Below are 21,054 nucleotides of genomic sequence, written 5' to 3' on the forward strand. Positions count from 1 at the left end.
GAAAGAAGCAGATCTGGTTAAGACTAGGGCAAATTGGGCCAAAGGATAAAGGTTGAAACTGACTGTGTGTTAAAACTTCAACTTCCATGTGAGAGCAAGGGAAGAAATGTTTATTTGGTGTAGGATCTTTTTCTAAACAATATAACTTCTACAGTCAGTTTGTTCAACACCATAATTACATGGAACTTTTAATAGGAAATGAGATATGGTAGGTCTGTATAGGTTAGAGTGAAATAGCAACGCATCCCAAAGTAATTTGGGTGGAGAATAAAAATATATATTCAGTGCCCCGCTGAGGAGCTGGGGGAGGATGCAGAGGTGTTGGCTTCCTCGCCTGGACTGTTACTGATGTTCTCACAAACAATGGGGACTGACGGCTTGATATGCTGAGCCCTCTGTCTTGGGGCTTGCCCTTATGAAGCTTGTTACTGCAAAGGAGAGGTTAAACCTGTTTCTAATTGTGCCTAAGAGTCTCCCCCTTAGTGCCTCTTTGTTGCTCAGATGTGGCCCTCTCTCTCTAACTAAGCCACCTTGGCAGGTGATCTCATTGCCCTCCCCTCTACGTGGGGCCTGACTCCCAGGGATATAAATCTCCCTGGCAACACAGGATATGACTCCCAGGGATGAATCTGGACCTGGCATCATGGGATTGAGAACATCTTCCTGACCAAAAGGGGGATGCAAAATGAAATGAAATAAAGCTTCAGTGGCTGACAGATTTCAAATGGGGTCAAGAGGTCACTCTGGTGGACATTCTTATGCACTATACAGATAACGCTTTTTAGGTTTTAATGTATTGGAATAGCTAGAAGTAAATACCTGAACCTACCAAACTCTAACCCAGTAGCTCTGACTCTTGAAGACCATTGCATAACAATGTAGATTACAAGGGGTGACAGTGTAACTGTGAAAACCCTGTGCATTGCACTCCCTTTATCCAGTGTGTGGATGTATGAGTAGAAAAATGGGGACAAAAACTAAATGAAAAATAGGGTGGGACGGGGGGGATGATTTGAGAGTTCTTTTTTACTTTTATTTTTTTATTCTTATTCTGATTCTTTCTGGTAAGGAAAATGTTCAAAAATAGACTGAGGCAATGGATGCACCACTATATGATGGCACTGTGAACAGCTGATTGTACACCAGGGATGACTGTATGATATGTGAATACATCTCAATAAAACTGAATTTAAAAAAAAAAAGAGAGAGAGGCCACCTCTAAGCCCACTCACAGGTAAACTTACTGCCCTCCCCGCTACGTGGGACATGAGTCCGGGGGATGAGCCCGGACCAGGCATCATGGGATTGAGAAAGCCTTCCTGACCAAAAGGGGTAAGAGGAATGAAACAAAATAAAGTTTCAGTGGTTGAGAGGTCATTCTGGAGCTTACTATTATGCATTATATAGTTCTCCCTTTTTAGTTGTTAGTGTATTAGAATAGTTAGAAGGAAATACCTGAAACTGTTGAACTGCAATCCAGTATCCTTGATTCTCAAAGACAATCATATAACCATACAGCTTATATGGTGTGACTGTGTGATTGTGAAAAACTTTAGGCTCACACTCCCTTAATCCAGTGTATGGACAAATGAGTAGAAAAAAGGGGAACAAATAGTAAATGAATAATAGGGGATAAAAGGAGTATGAGATGTTTTGGGTGTTCTCTTTTATTTTTATTCTTATTTTTATTTTTTGGAGTAATGAAAATGTTCAAAAAATTGATATGATGATGAATGCACAACTATATGATGATACTGTGAACAACCGATCGTACACTTTGGATGACTTTATGGTATGTGAATATATCTCAATAAAATTGCATTAAAAAAACAGAGACCACCAACTCTGCAAATAAACTCACTACCCTCCCCTCTATGTGGAACATGACTCACAAGATGGGACATGACTCCCAGGGATGAGCCTGGCCCTGGCATTATGAGATTGATAATGCCTTCTTGACCAAAAGGGGGAAAAGAAATGAAACAAAATAAAATTTCAGTGCCTGAGAGATTTCAAATATAGTCAAGAGGTCATTCTGGTGGTTACTCTTATGTATTATATAGATATTTCTTTTTAGTTTGTTGTCTATTAGAATAGCTAGAAGGAAATACCTTAATCTGTTGAACTGTAATCCAGTAGACTTGTTTCTTGATATAACTGCATAACTATATAGCTTGTATTGTGTGATTTTGAAAACCCTGTGACTGACACTCCCTTTACCCAGTATGGGCGAATGAATAATAAAATAATGATAAAAAATATATGTAAATGGGGGGGGTGGTAAAGGGTATGGGAGGGTTTCAGTGTCCTTTTTTATTTTTTTTTCTTTATTTTGGAGTAATGAAACTGTTCTAAAATTGATTGTAGTGATGAATACACAACTATATGATGATACTGTGAGCCACTGATTGTATACTTTGGATAGATTATATGGTGTGTGAGTATATCTCAATAAAATAGCATTAAAAAAAAAAGAGGGGCCAATAGAGAAGTGATCAAACTGTACTCTTCCTAGAATCATTTCAAATGGAATTGTTTAAATGCTATCTTATCATCCAAGAAGAGAATAAAAATGTTTTTACATGTTCAAAAGACAATTATCTAAATTAATATTTTTTAAACCCCAACACCAATTTATTGAGAAGTTACTAGACTGAAAGTTCTTTGAGAGCAAGGAATCTTCCAGAGACTAATAAAGAAGTGAGAAAAGACAGGGCGTTGGTGACAGGAGTCTAGATTTGTCCACTGTTTAAGTACTGAAAAGCATTTAGGCTCAAAGGTAGATGCTGTCCTCAAACAGCTTACTAAGAGAAATGAGAATATATATGTAAATGATAATTTGAAAAATAGCTGTAACATAGGGGTAACTTTAGAGATCAGAGCTCAGAGAACCAATAAAATGGGGAACTTGTTTTTTTTTAACAGGAAGTTCATCTTCTAGTACTTTTCTTGGTCTCCTTGAAGTATAACAACAAGCAGTGCATTATGGGAGGAAAACTGATACCAAAGTTTTGTCTACATGTTCAAATTAAAAATGAAAGCTTCTCTAAACCAGAGAGGAAATCCAATAGAGTAAAACTAACAGTTCTTTAAAATTTTAAGATACACTGTTTGCCTTAGTTATAGATTTACTAAACAAGAAACTATCAGAAAGCTTCTACCTAATAATTACAGCTGGGTCATTTTTAAAAAGGAGATCCAGTGACAAGACTGGTCAGTGTCATAAAATTCATTTGTGTCTGACCTGAGTTAAAACTCGTAAGTTCCAGTCCATGAATAACTTGAGACAATATGGTCCAAGGTCCTTAAAAAGCAAAAGCAAAAAAAAAAAAAAAACACCTAGAGATGCTTTAAATTTCTCCCCAAAAGCAACAGTCCTCTGAAAATAAAGGGATATTGAAGCACATTCCCTTCACACACACACAAAAAGAAATAACTCCCCAGAAAAAATCAAAGTACATGTCATTTACAGAAATATCTACACTAATTTTTTTAATTAAACATTAAATATCCTAGGAAAGGAAAAAAAAAAAAAAGAAACTAAAAATTCTGCACCAGAATGTAAGCACAAACTGGAATCAACAGCCACACTCAAGTTCAGCACACACCAAGGACTTTCCAAAGAGACCTGTGGATTTTTCATTTAGGGCTGTCCTCTGTGGCATCCAAAATACTTTCCTCCTGGGATTCCCCTTTTCAGGTTCTCATCACCACCATCTCAATTCGAGGAAGAAAAATCAATTTCACATTAAAATACAAGTACAAAAATTATCTTTCACTTTAGAGCTGGTCTTACATGATTTTTCCCAAATATTTTTTGTTCTTTTAAGAAATAAGGAAGTCACATCTTGCCAGCAGTAGGCTGGTGTGAAAGAAATCCTCCAAATATAATTTACAGGGCTGGCCCCTGCAGTTCTAGCAAAGGAAGGTCAGAAATCACCAATTAGAATCCTATTCCTATTTATCTCTCTGACAACAACATTGCCATTCTTCTCCCTCCAGGGAGCCCTAACTCCAAACACTCCAAAGACAGAAGCTGTATCCTAGGAAACTGGGGCCCACCAGTTAAGATGGAAAAGAATTTTGCTGAAATTACTAGAAACTTATGATTCAGGATGATGCACACAGAATGGCAGTGTGGAAATGCCATAAGGTTTGGAGCCAAAGTTGGGTTCTAATCCCAGTACACTGTACTTTCTGACTTAGTGCTCTTTAACAAGTCTCTACATTCAATCTTCTCATCTTAAAATGGAATAGCACCCTATACTGAGGAATTATTAGGATTAGAAGCATATTTCAAAGACTTGCTTAAGGTCACACAGTAAGCAGCAAGAAAAAGATTTGACCCTAGTTCTGCATGACTCTTAAGTCCAGTGTTCCTTCCCCAGTGCCATGCTTTAGCGACATTACTGTTAGTGCCAGGGATGAGGGGAAAGATGGGGTCATGTGTAAGAATGGGTGGGGCTGACAGAGACTGCATTCTACTCACTGTTCAGGTGCTGTTCACTAGCTCAATTCCCTCATCATCATTATCAGATAGTAGTTATTTTATTTATTCAACACTTACTTATGGGCCAGGCAGGTTATACAAAGTGCTAAGCACAGGGCCTGTTACATAATAAGCACTCAATAATTGATGGCTACTAATACAGAGATCTTAACTTTTTAGAGAGCTTCGGAAAGGCTGGCTTCGCACAGGAAATTGAGTAGAACAGAAGTTAACCATGCAGAAAAAAGGAAAGAACATGTCAGAGTGGACATTTCAGAGAAAGGCAGCATGTACAAAGGCATGGAAGTGAGAAAGCACAGTGCATTCAGGGAAATGCAATAATTCAGCATGACAAGAGACTGGGAAAAACATGGAAAGAGCAGGAAATAAGGCTGAAAAAGAGGGCAGGTTTGGATGTATATATTATGAGAAAGATGCTTGGGTTTCATCCTACGGATGGGGGGAAGCCAATGAAAAATGTTAAACAGGGAAAAGGACAATTTGTGTTTCAAAATGCTCGCCCATCACAAAGAAGAATGAACTGGAGGAAGGAAGGAAAAGAGTCTGGAGGCAGACAGAAGACTAAGGAGACTACTGCAATATTCATCTAAGCAAAAGATGAGAAGATCATGAACTGAAACAATGAGAATGGAGAGGAGGAAGGAGAATCAACAACACTTGGTGACCTATAGAAGTTAAGGACAACTCCCAATTTTCTGACTTGGCTAACTGGACATTCTGAAGTTTAACATGTACATTCTGCAGTAGGGAATATCTGTGGAGGAACAGGTTGCCAGGGCAGGAGGAAGCAGTGAAACAAAGAGTACAGTTCTGGTCTTAGTGAGTTACAGATGCTGAGGTGGGGACCAAGGGGATGTCCAGAGCAGAGGAGAGTCAGGGCTGGAAACACAGACCAGGAAACCGTCTGCACAGCCATGACAGCCGAAGTCCTGGGCAGAGATGAGATTACCAGCAAGTGCATGTGAAGTGAGATGAAGGGTAACGGCAGATATCTGGAGAACACCCACATTCAGGAGAGAGAGAAAAAGAAGCCCAGGAGAGAGGATGAGAAGGAACAGTTAGAGAATCAGAAAAGAAGGATGCCACAAAAGTTAAGGAAGGAGAGCATTTCATAAAGAAACACAGTATCCAACCCTACAAAGAAAGATGCCATAGCCAGCAGGTACTTTTCAATGTGAAATCAGAAATCACCAGTGGCCCTGGACATAGTAGTTTCATGGGCTTTATGAGGCAAAAGCAATAGCCTGAGGAGTAAGCAAAGGTAAGAAATAAAAAAAAGGAAATGTAGGCTACACCTTGTAAGATATTACCTATGAAAAGCAAGAGAGTGCCAGCACATAAGAGCAAGCAGTTTCCCATATATGATTGTGGGAAGATTTTATTTTAAGATGGGAGAAACTTGAGAACACTCATAGGCTGAAGGGAAGTAGTCAAGAGCCAAGTATTAAGTAAATGGTTGAAAATGAGAGAAAGAGACAAAGACAAAAAGACTGAATGAATAGATCAATGAAGCAAGATCCCAAAATCCCAAAAGTGACTGGAAGGGATGGGAGTGAGAACAGAGTAAGAGAAATATGCCTTAGATCAGAAGGGGAATATTTCTTCCTCTGAGAAAAGAAGGAAATGGGATAAGGGTGAGAACTGATATAGATAAGTTTCTAAGTGCTAAGGAGGGAAGCTGAGGGAGTTTGGCTTTCTTCACAAGCTGGTTTGAATGAAAGGTAGTAACACATAGAATGGTTCTTAACTTTGCTTCATAGTCTTCTAAGAAAATGCTGAAAGTTGTAGACCTTGTTACCCAAAAAGGCACAGAAACACTCACACTCAAAAGTCTGCATACCATTTCAGAGAGTTTCTGGGTCAGCTGAAGCCAACCCATGTATCCAGATTCTGTCTGTCAGATGTGATTCCCTGGATTCCAAAGAAACAGACTTTCACAACCTTTCCTGTCCAGAGAGGAGCATGTACCCTGCAAAGTATCTTATTCATTATAAACACAAAGATATGAAAATCTCTCCTTTATATGTCTATGATGTAATCAATCAACTAAAAAAGATGGACTAGTTAATGTGTACAAAAGCTAACTTAAACCCTAGGGATAAAGAATATAGGAGACCACATCTGCCTTTGGGAAACTTCGAATTTAAAGACAATGAGTGAGAGAGTCTTGGATTTAGCAACAGCTTTAGATAAAAGCAGTATTTTTAAAAGATCAATCTAAGGCTGAAGGGAGACTAAAATCAAACCAGTGAGGTCTAAAGGACTGAACAGGCTGCTGGTAAATGCAACTCAAAAGAAGAGAGGATGCAAGAAAACTTTTGAAGGAGGAACCGCAAGGACTTGTTCATCAAGTACAAAGGGGGACTAAGAAAAGGAAGAGTCAAAAATTATTCGAAGGTTCTCAGTACCCACATGTGCCGTTTCATAGTCTGCAGAAGTCAGAAACCATGCTTAACATTCAGAGCCATTTGCCTGAATCTACAGGCTCAGAAATACACATGTGCCAGATGACCATATGAAATAAACCAGCTACTCTGCTCCAGTTAACTGCTTGCAGTCACCCAACACGTGTTGAAGTGGGTGCCAACAGGAACACCTGATGGTAGAGTAAAGCCTTACTTTTACAAAATATATATACAAAATGATTCCATTCATCACTTCACACATAACCATATTCTACTAAGTAACACGAGATATTAAAAAGTCACATCACTGGGAGGTATGGGATGTTTTGAGTGTTCTTTTCTACTTTAATTCTTATTCTTTTTTGTGTGTAGCAATGAAAATGTTAAAAAATTGATTACGGTGATGAATGCACAACTATATAATGGTACTGTGAACAACTGATTGTACACCGTGGATAACTGTATGGTATGTCAATATATCTTAATAAAATTGAATTTTAAAAAAAAGTCACATCACAATAAAGATTACTAGTACTGAGTGCTCACCACATACCATAAACTACACTTGGTTCTTTTCCTGTTAATACATTTCAAACCTCCTTATAACCCTAATGAGGTTATCATTCCATTTTAAAGGACTGAAGAAACTAAAGTCAGGGACATTAGGCAGTTTGTCCAAGGCCAAGGTCACAGAGCTAATAAATGGTATGGCCAAGACCTGGAGACCTGGACCCAGGCCCACAAGATGGCACACCTATGTTTCCTGGGTGATCACACAATCCCATCTTGTGCCAAAATCAAATCCCCAAGACAGAGACTTTATTTTTCAATGCAAATCAAATGAAGTGAGCAGAAATCTTTTTGTACTCCCCAAAACAATATAAGAGAGAAAGGGGGGGGGGATTTATTATGTTAAAGTTTAAGATATAAATGACTTCTATAAAAGCTTACATTGAGGTGAAATGAAAAACAAATTTAAACAACTGGAAAATAGATGACTGACAAGGAGTGATATAAACCATAAGTGCTGTATGGTTGAAGCAGGAGAAATAATGGTGGTCAGGGATAGGTTTATAAAAAAGTTAGTACTTTAGCTGAACCCTTAAAGAATTGCGAGAAATTGACGGTCCAGAGGGAGACAACATTTCAAAGAATATTCCTGAATTAATCATATGAGAGAGGACCATAGAGACCAATATTAATTACAATACAAAGACAGGCTGAAGGTCCTTTTGAGCCAATCATCTAAACTGAGGTGCTAAGCCTTACACTAGCCAGGATATTAAGTAGCAACGAACGACTGGGCTAAGAGTACAAGTCTAACAATTTATCTCATTCAAAATCATTCAAAAATCCATCTCAAGGTCTGTGAAACAAGACGGAATTTTCACAAAACACATCAGAAGTAGAGTGTGCAAACGAGCGCCGTCCTTAATAGTACAGTAAACCTTTCTTTCAATTAATCTGTTTGTCATTTGTCTCCTGTAACTGCCCTCAAAACCAGGCAACTATCACTTTATTTTTTGACAGTCACAACTAAAATCAGTTTATAATCACACTAATTTTTTCAGTCATAATTAGTTTAGGCTCCAAAAGAGCATTAATCTGCTTTTCTACACTTGATTCCAAGTAACGTATGGAATGAAATGAAAATCTACCTCAAAGAATTAAAATTTGATATAATGAGGATTTTCAAAGGCATATTCCACAGGCTCTGACAGCAATTCCTAAACATAAGTTCAAACATAAGAAGAGTATAGCCTACCAAAAAAACATACATACAAGTTTTAGGAGGTAGATCACTTAAACAATACCTCTTTTTAATTATTTAAAAATCCACATATCTCCTTTCCTTAGCATCAGGTATTTGCACATGACTTTCTGATAAAGGTATATCCTATGGCCATGCTACTTATCTGGGGGAGTAGTGATTTATCAGTTTTCTGGTGGTTTAGTTTTATCTGCCCACTTGTGAGACTGTGAACTACTATCTCTATTCAGCATCTTTGCAGATTAGAACCTCCCTTTTCCTCTTTAACTCCCCCATTTCTTCCATACTCCTAAAGAGAATTCACTTCAACTCCTAGAAGTAACTCCTCTTGCAATCCCTTCACTTTCAATGCAGACCCTGTGCTGTGCTTTAAGGATTGCCAAAATATGTGATGAAATGGACAGAAGAAAAGGGAGGATGGAACTATGTGTGTTGTTTTTGTGCTCAGAGAAGTGTTCAAACAAGAAAAAGGAAGATCCCTTTGTGTCAATGTTACTTAAATACCTTCCCAGTTGTCATCTTTGGCCTGTTCTCAGACATTCAAAGACTTGAGTTCCTTCCAACATGCCACAGAGACAGGAGATTAGCATCCTTCTTACTTTCACACTTATGACTGAACTGCACAGGCTAAATCAGCCTACTCCACACACTTCAATCTTGTATTTATAGTACTTTGCTGTTCCTTTTTCACAACGACAGAGCAGATTGCTTCCTCTTTCCTTGGAATGCAGCCACTGTACATAGAACTCTATTGCGGTCTCACTGCACTGTTCTATCGGCATTTTTAAGTGATTTCCCTACCAGACTAGGAGCTCCTTGAAAGCTAACATAGCATCCTGCTCCTCTCTGATCACTAGCACATAGTAGGAACAACATAAATGTCTGCTGAATTCAATACATGAATGACAGATTTGCAAGAGATTTCAAAAGGAGAATCAACAGGACTATCTGGAATTGGGGCATACAACTGTTTGCTAGCATTTCTTAAGAGTGAAAATTAGAGGCAATAGCTTGTGCAATAGTAAAGATTTTTAAATTATTCAATGGTAACAGATGACATAATTACATGGCAGCTGAAGATAATGGCGCTTATTAGATGCACAACTTTAGATAAAACACTCTTTCTGAGTCCAAGTTTTCTCTTCTGTTAAACCAAAAGAAGAAAAGGGGGATGGGGTGGTAGTAATACCTGTTCTACCCAATCATGAAGTTGTGGTGATGCACTAATGACATAACATAAAAGAAAGAAGATCATTACACCAATAAAATATATTTTGGACAGATTTAAACAAATAATTCTGTTAGTGCTACTTTATGTGACTATACTGACTAAATGATAGGAATAAAAAAGAAAGAGAGAAAACAATCATATAGTTCCCTCTGAATACATTTCAGACACAAGAGTTTATTTTCAAACTTACAATTGCGGAGCATGAAAAAATTCAATCACATGCGTACTTGTAGAAACCTCTTACATATTAAATTTATTTGTAGAAAAGCTTGTGATTATGTGTTAACTCAATTTCTAAATGCTTCCCAGGACAGTTACGGGCTGTTCTTTTTGGTGCAGAAGCAGGAGGCTTCTTCACCCACCAAGTCCATGGGAACCTGCCTGAAGCACCAGACACATCACAGAGCTCTGCACCTGTGCTCTGCGTCAAACCCAAAAGAGACACAAACCTGCATTTCAGCCCAGAGTTGACTGATCTGTAACCAAAGCCTCCAGCTGAAAATACAGGCAAGCACAAAGAAAATGTTTAATAGTCTACAACTCAGACTACTATATAATTAGGACAGACTTCAGCCTGCACCTAAAAAAATGAATAGAGAAAAAAGAAATTGCATCAAAGCCAGGAAGGCAAAATAAATACACAGTTAAAAGCACCATTTTTTTTAAGATGAAAAAAGTACTGTAGTCAGAGCAGTAATGGTAGAAAAATACACATATTTTTTAAAAATCAGTTTAAAATATGCTGTAGACACAAGTAATACCATGCTATAAATTTTGGGCTGCTGGGTTGTTTTAACTTCACCTGCATTCCTAATAAGTTGACTCTGCCTGCTTCTCCAATCACCCATCCTGTGTACGTTAAGCAAGAAAAGACAGACAGCCAACATGCTGACACTGCAGATCCAAGATTTTTCAACTGCACTTTATTCAGAATTATCTACTTCTAAAAGAGATGATATACAGAGTAATATAAATCTATAAGAAACAAATTAAAATTAAATCATATGTCAACCAAAACAATCCTGTAGCAGAAAGCATATCAGCACCTGTACTTAAAATGTGTGGGCCTTAGAATTCACAGTTTGTAGGAGTTTCACACCTTTCTGAAGGAGAGAAAGGTGAGCTCATCAGTTGTGAGTCCTAGAAACAGTTTCTCAGAATCATCTCTAAGAAACACCCAGAAACGTAAACAATCAGCTGGAAGCAGATACACCAAGAATAAGGAGCTTCCAGGATTTCCCTCTCCATGTAAAAGCAATCAACTCCTATTTTTAATCCTGCTCTGATGCAAACATCCAGCTGAACCTCTCTCTTTTTGGCTAATCAAAGGAGCTGATTCGTTACTGTAAAACAACTGTTTTAAAAGTCAGATTAGAATGGAAGTCATCACAAATTTAATGACAATGCTCTAGGAGAAGAATGAGATATGCTGAGACGCAGAACCGATAGTATTGTATAAGTCCCTCAATTTGAAAAAAAAAATTTAGACAAAAATTACATCTTAACAAACTAAGATTCAGCCCTTCAAGTCTGCAACTGGGTCCTCCTGGTGAATATTTCAACCAAAAGCAACTGGGCAGACAAGCTGGAAAGATTCCTATCTTCCCCAAAACATCATAAATTAAGCAAATTCATCTACCACTAGTGATACCAGGGACTGGTCAAAGAACAACTTTCCAACTGATTAATTGAAAAATAATACGTTAGTAATTAGATGCAGGTAAAAACAGCACCTCCCTATACATAGGAAATATCTAAAGGGGCTATTAAAAATAATTATTTCCTTCAATGTCTGACTGGATTTATAAAACTCAAACTGACTTCTGAATTTTACAGGATTCTAAGAGGAAAATGAACATAATCCCTTGAAAAGTAAACGAAAAGTCAGAACTCTCTTAGGAACTGTCACCTTCTTCCTTTCCAATCAGCGATTTTTAATCCACCTGAAAAATGCAAGTGAAAAGGGCTCTTGGCAAGGAACTTACTAAGAATACGCATTTCTGAGTACACCACCAAAGTACTGATATCAAGCTTGGAGAAAATGCTGCTTTTGTCTCGGAGGCAGCTTGTAATAAAAACAGGAACTTTACAGAGAACTGATCACAACAGCACAACAAGCCTGATCACATGCCCATAACACAGCACTGTGTTTCTCTCATTGTTTCTAAGGGACTTCTCTAACAATACTGGCTTGATGTATTCCATTCTTTTAGTTCTCAAAATAAATCCAACCCTTCTACCCTCCTTGCACCAATTCACTGTCAAAAGATAGAGGGTGCCGGCAAGCATGTTCATGTAGGCACCTTTCCTTTCCTCTTCAAAGACTCCAAAAGGTAATCAGATGCGGAAAATTCAGCCCGAATACAGGCACCACGAAAAATACCTTACCACAAAGGTGATCTAAAAGCAGCATCGAGTGTCTCTCTCTGGGTTGATGCCACTGCTTCTCCTCTCCCTACAACCCTCAGTGGCTCACCCTGCTTCTATCGCACCCCTGTCATTGGGGAGGCATCTCGCATTGTTAGAGGACGAGGAAGAATAAATGCTGCGGATTTCCCGTGTCTTCTCTTTTTGGGGGTGGGGTGGGATGGGCATCGGGGAGAGGAGGGAGGGAATGTTGAAAGATAGGCGTAGAGCCTTCAGCGCAAAGGGTAAAGGAGGAGAGGAGAAAGCTGTCAGCCACCCTACTTGCAACCCTCACCCCCACCCCCACCCCGCCCAGACGCCCGGGCAGAAGCGGCAGGACGCAGCTTTGTCTCGGGTTTTGAGGGGCAGGGAGCGCAGAAGCAGCCCGGGCCTGGAGAGGACCTTTTCCCCCAAGCCCTTGCTTGGGTTAACCCTCCAAAAGAAAACAATGAAAAGACACGGGAAATCCACTTCACCGGGTGGGGGAGGAGAAGAGACAACCCTCCAGAGCCAGGGCCAGATTTCCTGCACTCTCCTCCCCACTCGCCGCACAGCCACCAGGGCGCGCGGCGCCGACCGGCTCTCCCGACCCTCGCCTCGATCCTCAGCGGCGCCCGGCGCGCTCGCTGCCCCCGCCGGGCTCCTACCTTCCGAAAGCTCCAGCTCCAGTTCCGCCAGCTGCGCCCGCACTTCGAGCGGCAGCGCCGCCACGGCGGCCGGCGAGGGCTCCAGGCCTCGCTCCGCCATCCCGGCTCTGCCAGCCACACTCCGGAAGACAAGAGAGGGGGCCGCAGGAGGGACGGACTGACGCGGGCCCACACCGCGGCTACAGAATCCGACTTCCACCGCCGAGCGCCGCCAGCGCCGCCGCCACCGCCACCGCCATGAGCGAGGATCACGTGAGCGCAGTAGCCCCGCCCCTGGGCTTGGAGGAGGCACCGCCTCCGCGGTCAAGTCAACCCGAGGGCTCTCGGGCTTGCAGCTCCCTCTGCTGGGGAGTCTCTGAAAAGACGAGCTTAAGCCTCCCACCCTGAATTGTCCTCGGTGAAATGGGCTCGCTCATCTGCTTCACCACAACGTAGACACATAGCATTTACCTTTACGAGCTCGCGACGAGAAGGAGTTTTAAGGGGCCCCAGGCTTTACTTCTACCAGCTGTCGCTGAAGTGTTCCCTTCATTTGTTGTGTATGCCTTTGCCTTGTCCTCTCCTCCATTTTCCTCTGACTGAGACCGACGCATTTTTAAGGACCTGATCACAGGCCACCTCCTTCACTAGGGCTTCCGGGTTCCAGCTGCCAGGAGATCCTTGTTTATTTCTGCCGTACCATTTAAAACTGGGGAGTAGGAGGATCTGTTTCCTCCTGCATAGAAGGCTAACGATTTGCAAGAGGGGAATTTAGTCTTTTCTTTACCTTTTTATCCCCCACAGTGCATGGCCAATAGGTGTTCCAAAACCATTATGATAATTCAGTATAGGAAGAGTCCAAGCATTTGTTTTTTTATGAGGAACTACTAGGGTAGGATGCTTGAAATTGTCATTTATGTTCTTTCTTTTATAATATTGAATTTTATTTGATGCAAAAACTCCCCTTCACGTTCTGAGGGATTCTGGTGTTTTCACTTCCCTTCCATGCTAATCCAAAATTTGTCCTTTGGGAGAACAGGCCCCAACATCTTTTGTTTGTGTGTTTGCGTGTTTGTTTTATTTTGGTAGCATATACAACATAAAATTTCCCATTTTAACCACTTTTAAGTATACAATTCAGTGGTATTAATTACATTCACAATGCCATACTATCACCACCATCATTTATTACCATAACTTTTCCCTCACCCCACCCAGAAATTATGTACCTGTTCAGCAATAACACCCCAGCCTCTGGTCACCTGTAATCTATTTTCTGTCTCTATGAATCTGCATATTCTAGTTTTTCATATAACTAAAATTACATAATATCTGTTCTTTTTTATCTGGCTTACACGCAACATGATGTCTTCTCCCTTCATCTCTTCACTAGGAATTTCTAGACAGTATTTCATATAATTTGTGGGCCTGAAGGAAATTTTTTTAAAAACTGAGAAAAAATTTCAATTTTAAAAGAAGAGGAATGTGATATCATTGCAAATTGAGAAATGGACTTCAAAATTTCCTTTTAACCACACAGTCAAATGTAAAGAGAATCTGCAGTAATATATAATATATGTGCATCCTCGGGCTTACATGAGGACTATTACGATCTTTAAAAAGGGACAAATTTTTTGACACTCCTCCCATCAAGAGGCGAGGTCCATGCCTTCTTCCCCTTGAATCTAGATGGGCTTGTGACTGCTTTGACCAACAGAATATGGGAGAAGTGACTCCATGACTTCTGAGGTTAGGTCCTAAAAGGCCATACAGTTTCTGCATGATGTCTTGGAATGCTCATTCTCCAGAGGTTCCCTCTCACGATGCTCTATCTCAAGATTCTCTCTTCGAACACAGCAGCCATGTTGGGAAAGACCTTAGCCAAATAGAAAGTCCACATGAGGTGCTCTGGCCAACAGCCCCAGCTAAGCCCAGCCTTCTAGTCCTCCAAGCTGAGGCACCAAATACATGGGTGAAGTAGCCTCCAGATGATTCCAGTCCCCAACCTTTTGAGTCATCCCAGCTAAGCCCCAGACAATGTGGGGCAGAGGCAGCCCATTCCTGTTGTTCCCTGTCCAAATGCCTGAACCACTGAATCTGTAAACACAATAAAATGGTCATCCTAAGTTTGGGATAGTTTGTTATTCAACAAAAGGTTACCAGAAGAGCCTCAGCAGGCATTCTTGCTTACCCTCCCTACAGCCCTTCCCATTTTTTCCTTGCCAGCAGACCCATCAACTCCTATGGAGGCTGAACATGCCGAATACTCACTTCCCCACCCTCCTTGGCAGGAGTGGAATCCAGCTGAAGCCAATGGAAACTGAGGGAATTTTTGGAAGCTTTTGGAGATTCCAAGGAGGATTTTCCTCCCTGAGGAGAGATGCACAAGGAGAAACTGCCCTTTCACTTCCTTCCTGTCTTTGGCTGTCGTTTGGTGCACTGGCAGTCATCTCATAGCCATAAAGGAAAGCTAAGGAATCACAGAGCTACCACCTAGTCCTTGACAGAATTGGTTTGCTAAAATAACAAATCCTGGAACCACCTATACTGAACTCCTCGTTATAACAGAAAATAGGCTTAAACCTCTTTCAGTTGAGTATTCAGCTATTTACAGTCCAAAGCCTCCCATCTGATATGGAATTTGCTACCAAAAATGGTAAGTGAAATGGGACATTGGCTGAGTGCAGTTGTAAAAGTAATTAGTAAACTGTTGTGACATAGATCACAAGTAGACTGAGGTTAGTTTTGCTGGGGGAAATAATAAGAAAAAATCAGGACTTGGGGATGGGTGGGCTACTTGTTGAGGGTCCAGGTCTCCAAAGGACCTTGGACCTCTCATTAAGCATTCTCTGTCAGATGAAGGGGGTGAATTTAATAATGCATACAACAAGCCTGGCAGGAGATATTAGATTAAGGGTGATATTCTCCCACCTGAGAGCATTAATTTCAAACAGTCAGTCTTAAAGAATAGACCTTAAAACTAAAGGATTCGTGTTCTAGTTTGCTAATGCTGCCAGAATGCAAAACACCAGAGATGGATTGGTTTTTTATAAAAGGGGGTTTATTTGGTTACATAATTACAGTCTTAAGGCCATAAAGTGTCCAAGGTAACACATCAGCAATCAGGTACCTTCCCTGGAGGATGGCCAATGGTGTCTGGAAAACCTCTATTATCTGGGAAGGCACGTGGCTGGCATCTGCTCCAAAGTTCTGGTTTCAGAATGGCTTTCTCTCAGGATGTTCCTCTCTAGGCTGCAGTTCCAAAAGAAAAAAAAAAAAAAAAAAGTCACTCTTAGTTGCTCTTGGGGCATTTTTCCTGTCTTAGCTTCTCCAAAGCAAAAGTCTGCTTTCAATGACCGTCTTCAAACTGTCTCTCATCTGCACCTCCTCTCTCAGCTCCTGGGTGTTCTTCAAAGTGTCCTTCTTGGCTGTAGCTCCTCTTCATAATGTCACTCTCAGTTGTACTGAGTTCCTTCTGTTTGCCTGCTCATTTATATGGCTCCACTGATCAAGGCCCACCCTGAATAGGTGGGGCCACACCTCCATGGAAATTATCTCATCAGAGTTATCACCTACAGTTGGGTGGGGCTCATTTCCATGCAACAACCTAATCCAAACATTCCAACTTAATCCCCACTAATGTGTCTGCCCCACAAGATTGCATCAAAGAATATGCCTTTTTCTGGGGGACATAATATATTCAAACCAGCACAAGTCCTATTTCAGCAGGGCCTCCAAAAAAAAAAAAACTAAAGGAGATGGGGAGTCACTGGGTGTAGGGATAGTTGCCATGAAGCAGGAATTCTCAGGCTTAAAGACTATCTAGATCAGGGAGAGAACACCATGTGCAAAGCCCCATAATGGAGGGCAGTGTGATGTCTATAAAGAATTTAAAAGACCAGAGGGGCCAAAACCCAGAGCTCCAGGCAGAGCATGGGGAAGGGGCAGGAAGGATCCTGTAGAGAAAGGAGAGGCCCAATGTGTAGGGCCTTGTGTACTAAGGAGTTTTGTATTGCTATTAAAAGCAACAGAGAAACCTCAAGATGGTGAATTGAGAATCTTAACAACTAGCAAAAACTGGCAGAACCATCTTTCACAGAGTTCCAGAAAAACAGTTAAAGGGTTGCAGTAACTAGGCATACACAGAATCAAGGAAAAGGCAACTTAAAAACTGTAGAGACTAAAAGCCAAAATGGCTGCCCCAAGGAAACCCACATCAGGCAGCTACAGAGGGATGGGGAGCAATCTTCTGCAGGAAAGGAGAAGTGGGACCCAGGAAGAGCCACCACTGCCCATGGAGCTACACAGGTTCCACCAATCTTGCCATAAATTTTGAGCTGTATTTGGAAAAATACTGGCCAGAAGGAAAAAATGATAAATTTTTTCCTCATGGTGAATAAACAAGGACAGACTTGACTTTCTAAGTACTGTGAACACATAGAGATTAATAAGCAGACACTTCTGGAAACAGAAATCATAAGGAGCTGTCTCTCTCGAGTCAATGAACAATGTTCTTTCATTGAATGTAAGGATTTTAAGCTGATATATCTTTAGTAGGCAGCTTTGTTGTGGTTGGAGTTAATGACACTGAGAATGAGAAGGCTATTTATGAATTCATCCATTACTGTGTGGATGTTTTCAATGAGTACTTCAGCCATGTGAGTGAATTAGCTATAATGTTAAATTTGGATAAAGTACACATCATTTTGGATGAGCTAGTGTTAAATGGCTGCACTGTGGAACCTCACCGGGCAAGAATTACTGCCCCTTTACTAATTTTGGTAAGATGTCGGAAAGCTGAATAATGGATGGCCCGGCCAGACAGCACTAATTTATAGGAAATGCAAATGCTGTGAAATTCCTCTCAACATCTGTAGTCCAATAGAATCTGGAAGACCACACATTGCAATACAGGGTATCCTTCCAAAGGCATTATAAATAGGTTTTACACATTTCCTAAATAGAAAACAAAACTGTATTTAAAACTATGATGCACAAGGGAAAATTTTATATGAACTGAGAGATGTAAGTGTTATTTCCTAACTCTAGGCATTTTTTTCCCACTTTAAAATTTGGGAAAAAGGGGTTTTGGTCTGTGCTTTCTTTCGACTATTAAAACAATTTTTTATTGTGGTAACATGTATATAACATAAAATTTGTCATTTTAGCGATTTTTAAGTGTACAGTTCAGTGGCATTGCTTTTACAAAGTGCTGTGCTACCATCACCACCTTCCATTTACTGAAACTTTTTTATCAGCCCAAGCAGAAACCATTGACCCGTTAAACAATAATTCCCCATTCCCCTTACCTCCCAGCCCCTGGTAACGTAACTCTAATATACTTTTTGCTCTATGAAGTTTCTTATTCTAGATATTTCATGTAAGTGAAATCATATAGTATTTGTCCTTTTGTGTCTGGCTTGTTTCACTCCCATGGTGTTTTCAAGGTTCCTCCATGTTGTGATATGTATAAGAACTTCTTTCCTTTTTGTAGCTGTTGAATATACCACATCTTGTTGGTATCCATTCAACCATCGATGAAAAATTGTGTTGTTTCCACCTTTTGGCTATTGTGGAAAATGCTGCTATAAACATTAGTGTACAAGTAAAAACAAACAAACAAACAAAAAAACAGTAGGAAAACTTTGTGGTGCTGTTGCTGGTTCTTCCTCCACCCTCTCCCCTGTTTTCTGCAGAGCCAGTGTGCACTCTCAGGGCAGGTCCCTGGTCCTGGTTCCAGAGGGAACAGAGTAATGTCCATATACATGGTGGGTGCCTGGATGTCTGTGCCAATATAGCTGGTGTATCCTAAAGACTGAACCAAAACACTCACCTCTGGCTCACTGTCCCAGAGCTTGCCCTGCATGCAGAAGCAGCTTTTGGACAGCAAAATAAGTGTAAAGAACAATCCATTTCAGTGGTCTGGAGCAAAGGATTAACGGTTTTATGACATACAATAGAACACTTGGGACTGGAAGAAAAGACTTTTCATTAGAAGAATGCAAGGCATTTGAATCTATGTAAATGGGAGAATTTCTTTGCCAAACTGCAAAGCTGTGAAAGATATTTGGTTTTTGTTTGTTTTTGTTAGCTCCTGTCATTCAAGGAAATCTCTGTCATATCATTTGCCAGATGCAAACTTAAGGAACAGAACACAGGCTCTAAATGCCAGAGTTAATTCATTAAAATTTAAAATGTACAATGTGCAAAAAATTATTGCAAGGCATACAAAGAAACAGGAAATAATAGCCCATCCAAAGGAGGTAAATAAATCATCAGAAACCATTAATGAAGAAGATCAGACTCCGGACATACCAGACAAAGACTTTCAAATAATGAGCTTATATATGCTCAAAGAGATAAAAAAAATAAAAAAAAAAAAAAAAAGCTAAATGAAAACAAAGAACTAAAGCATATCAGGAAAATGGTATAGGAACAAATTGAGAATTACAATAGAGAGACAGAAATTATAAAAAGGAGTCAAACAAATACTGGAGCTGAAATGAAAACCGTAATATCTGAATTTAAAAATTCAGGAGGCATTTGGTAGTATGAAGCTGTATGTACCCCAGAAAAACATGTTCTTAAACTTATTCCATTCCTGTGGGTGTGAACCCATTGTAAGTAAGACCTTTTGATGAGTTTTTTTCAGACAAGGTTTGACCCACCTCAATCAAGATGGGTCTTAATCCTATTACTGAAGTCATTTATAAGTGAAATGAAATTCACAGATAAAGAGAAAGCCAAAGGAAGCAAGAAGCCAAAGGTCAACAGAACCCAGAAGAGAGGGCAGGGTCCAGAAGACGCTGCCATGTACATTGCCATGTGACAGAGGAGCCCAGGACCAAGGGTCACTGGCAGACAGCCCCAGAATGCCAGTCTTCAGGAAGAAAGCATCACCTCGATGATGCCTTGATTTGGACTTTTTCTTATCCTCAAAACCGTGAACCATTAAATTCCCATTGTAAGCCAACCCATTGCCTGGTATTTTATTGATTGTCCAATGAAACTAAAACAAAGGATTCAACAGCAGATTGTACCCAGCAGAAGAAAGAAACGGTGATCTTGAAGATGAGAAGGTTGAAGTTATTCAATCTGATGGGCAGAAAGAAAAAAAATGAGAAGAAAAGTGAACAAAACCTGAGAGATCTATGAGACATATTCAAGCTTAAGAGTACATGCATTAAGGTTGTCCCAGGAGAAGAAAAATAGAAAATGGCAGAAAAAATACTCAAAGAGAAAATGGCTGAAAAATTCCCAAATGTAACAATAAAGATAAAGATACCTCAAGAAAAGAAAACTACAGTCCAATATCTCTTATGAATATACAGGGAAAAATCCTCAACAAAATACTAGCAAACTGAGTCCAACAGCTTATTAAAAGAACTATACACCATTATCAAGTAGGATTTACCCCTGATTTGCAAAGATGATTCAACATAAGAAAAGCAATTAATGTAATACACCACATTAACAGAATGAATGGGGGGAACCACTTGATCATCTTTATGCAGAAAAGGCATTTGACAAAATCCAGCACCCCTTTTTGATAAAAACATTCAGAAAACTAGGAATAGAAGGAAACTTCCTCAAGTTTTAAAGGGCATATATGAAAAGCCCACAGCTAACATCCTACTTAATGGCGAAAGACTGAAAGCTTTCCCTCTAGGATCAGGAACAAGACAAGTTATGCCCACCGTCACCACTGTTATTCAACATTTTACTGGAAGTTCTTTCCAGAGCAATTAGGCAAGAAAAATAAACATAACTAACATGCATCCAAATTGGAAAGGAAGAAGTAAAACTTTCCCTATTTGCAGATAATATGATTCTATATACAGAAATCCCTGAAAAATCCACAGCAAAGCTCCTAGAGATGACACATGAATTCAGCAAAGTGGTGGTCACAAGGGCACCCTGGAAACTGCTAGATTCTTGGATAACTATACTGTCACAGGGTGTGGCAGTGGCAAAGTTGGCAAACAAAAGCTTGGAACAAAGGAACAAGCACAAACAGAGTCCTGAGGGTGGTGGTAGAAAGCAGCAGCCCTGGAATGAATTGTGATTCACCTCCTAGGAAGGTGCCTGAGTTGGGTGAAGAACAG

The 21,054-nt window shown here is 40.2% G+C and overlaps 1 protein-coding gene and 1 pseudogene across 2 annotated transcripts in view; one reads left to right on the plus strand and one right to left on the minus strand.

Moving 5' to 3' along the window:
- The window catches only part of DIP2B (disco interacting protein 2 homolog B), a 285,417-nt gene extending 272,200 nt beyond the window's left edge, over nucleotides 1-13,217 (minus strand). For both annotated transcript variants that reach the window (XR_005218442.1, XM_037846827.1), the window contains exon 1: nucleotides 12,971-13,217. Coding sequence is in view for 1 of the 2 variants with exons in the window: in XM_037846827.1 (XP_037702755.1) it covers nucleotides 12,971-13,070 (100 nt within the window). In the remaining variant the exon portion in view is untranslated. The remainder of the gene's footprint in view (nucleotides 1-12,970) is intronic.
- A 4,103-nt stretch (nucleotides 13,218-17,320) lies between these two features.
- Nucleotides 17,321-17,754, plus strand: LOC119542785 (annotated as a pseudogene).
- Nucleotides 17,755-21,054: the final 3,300 nt, after the last annotated feature.

This window comes from Choloepus didactylus, chromosome 8, assembly GCF_015220235.1.
Source record: "Choloepus didactylus isolate mChoDid1 chromosome 8, mChoDid1.pri, whole genome shotgun sequence".
Lineage (NCBI taxonomy): Eukaryota > Metazoa > Chordata > Mammalia > Pilosa > Megalonychidae > Choloepus > Choloepus didactylus.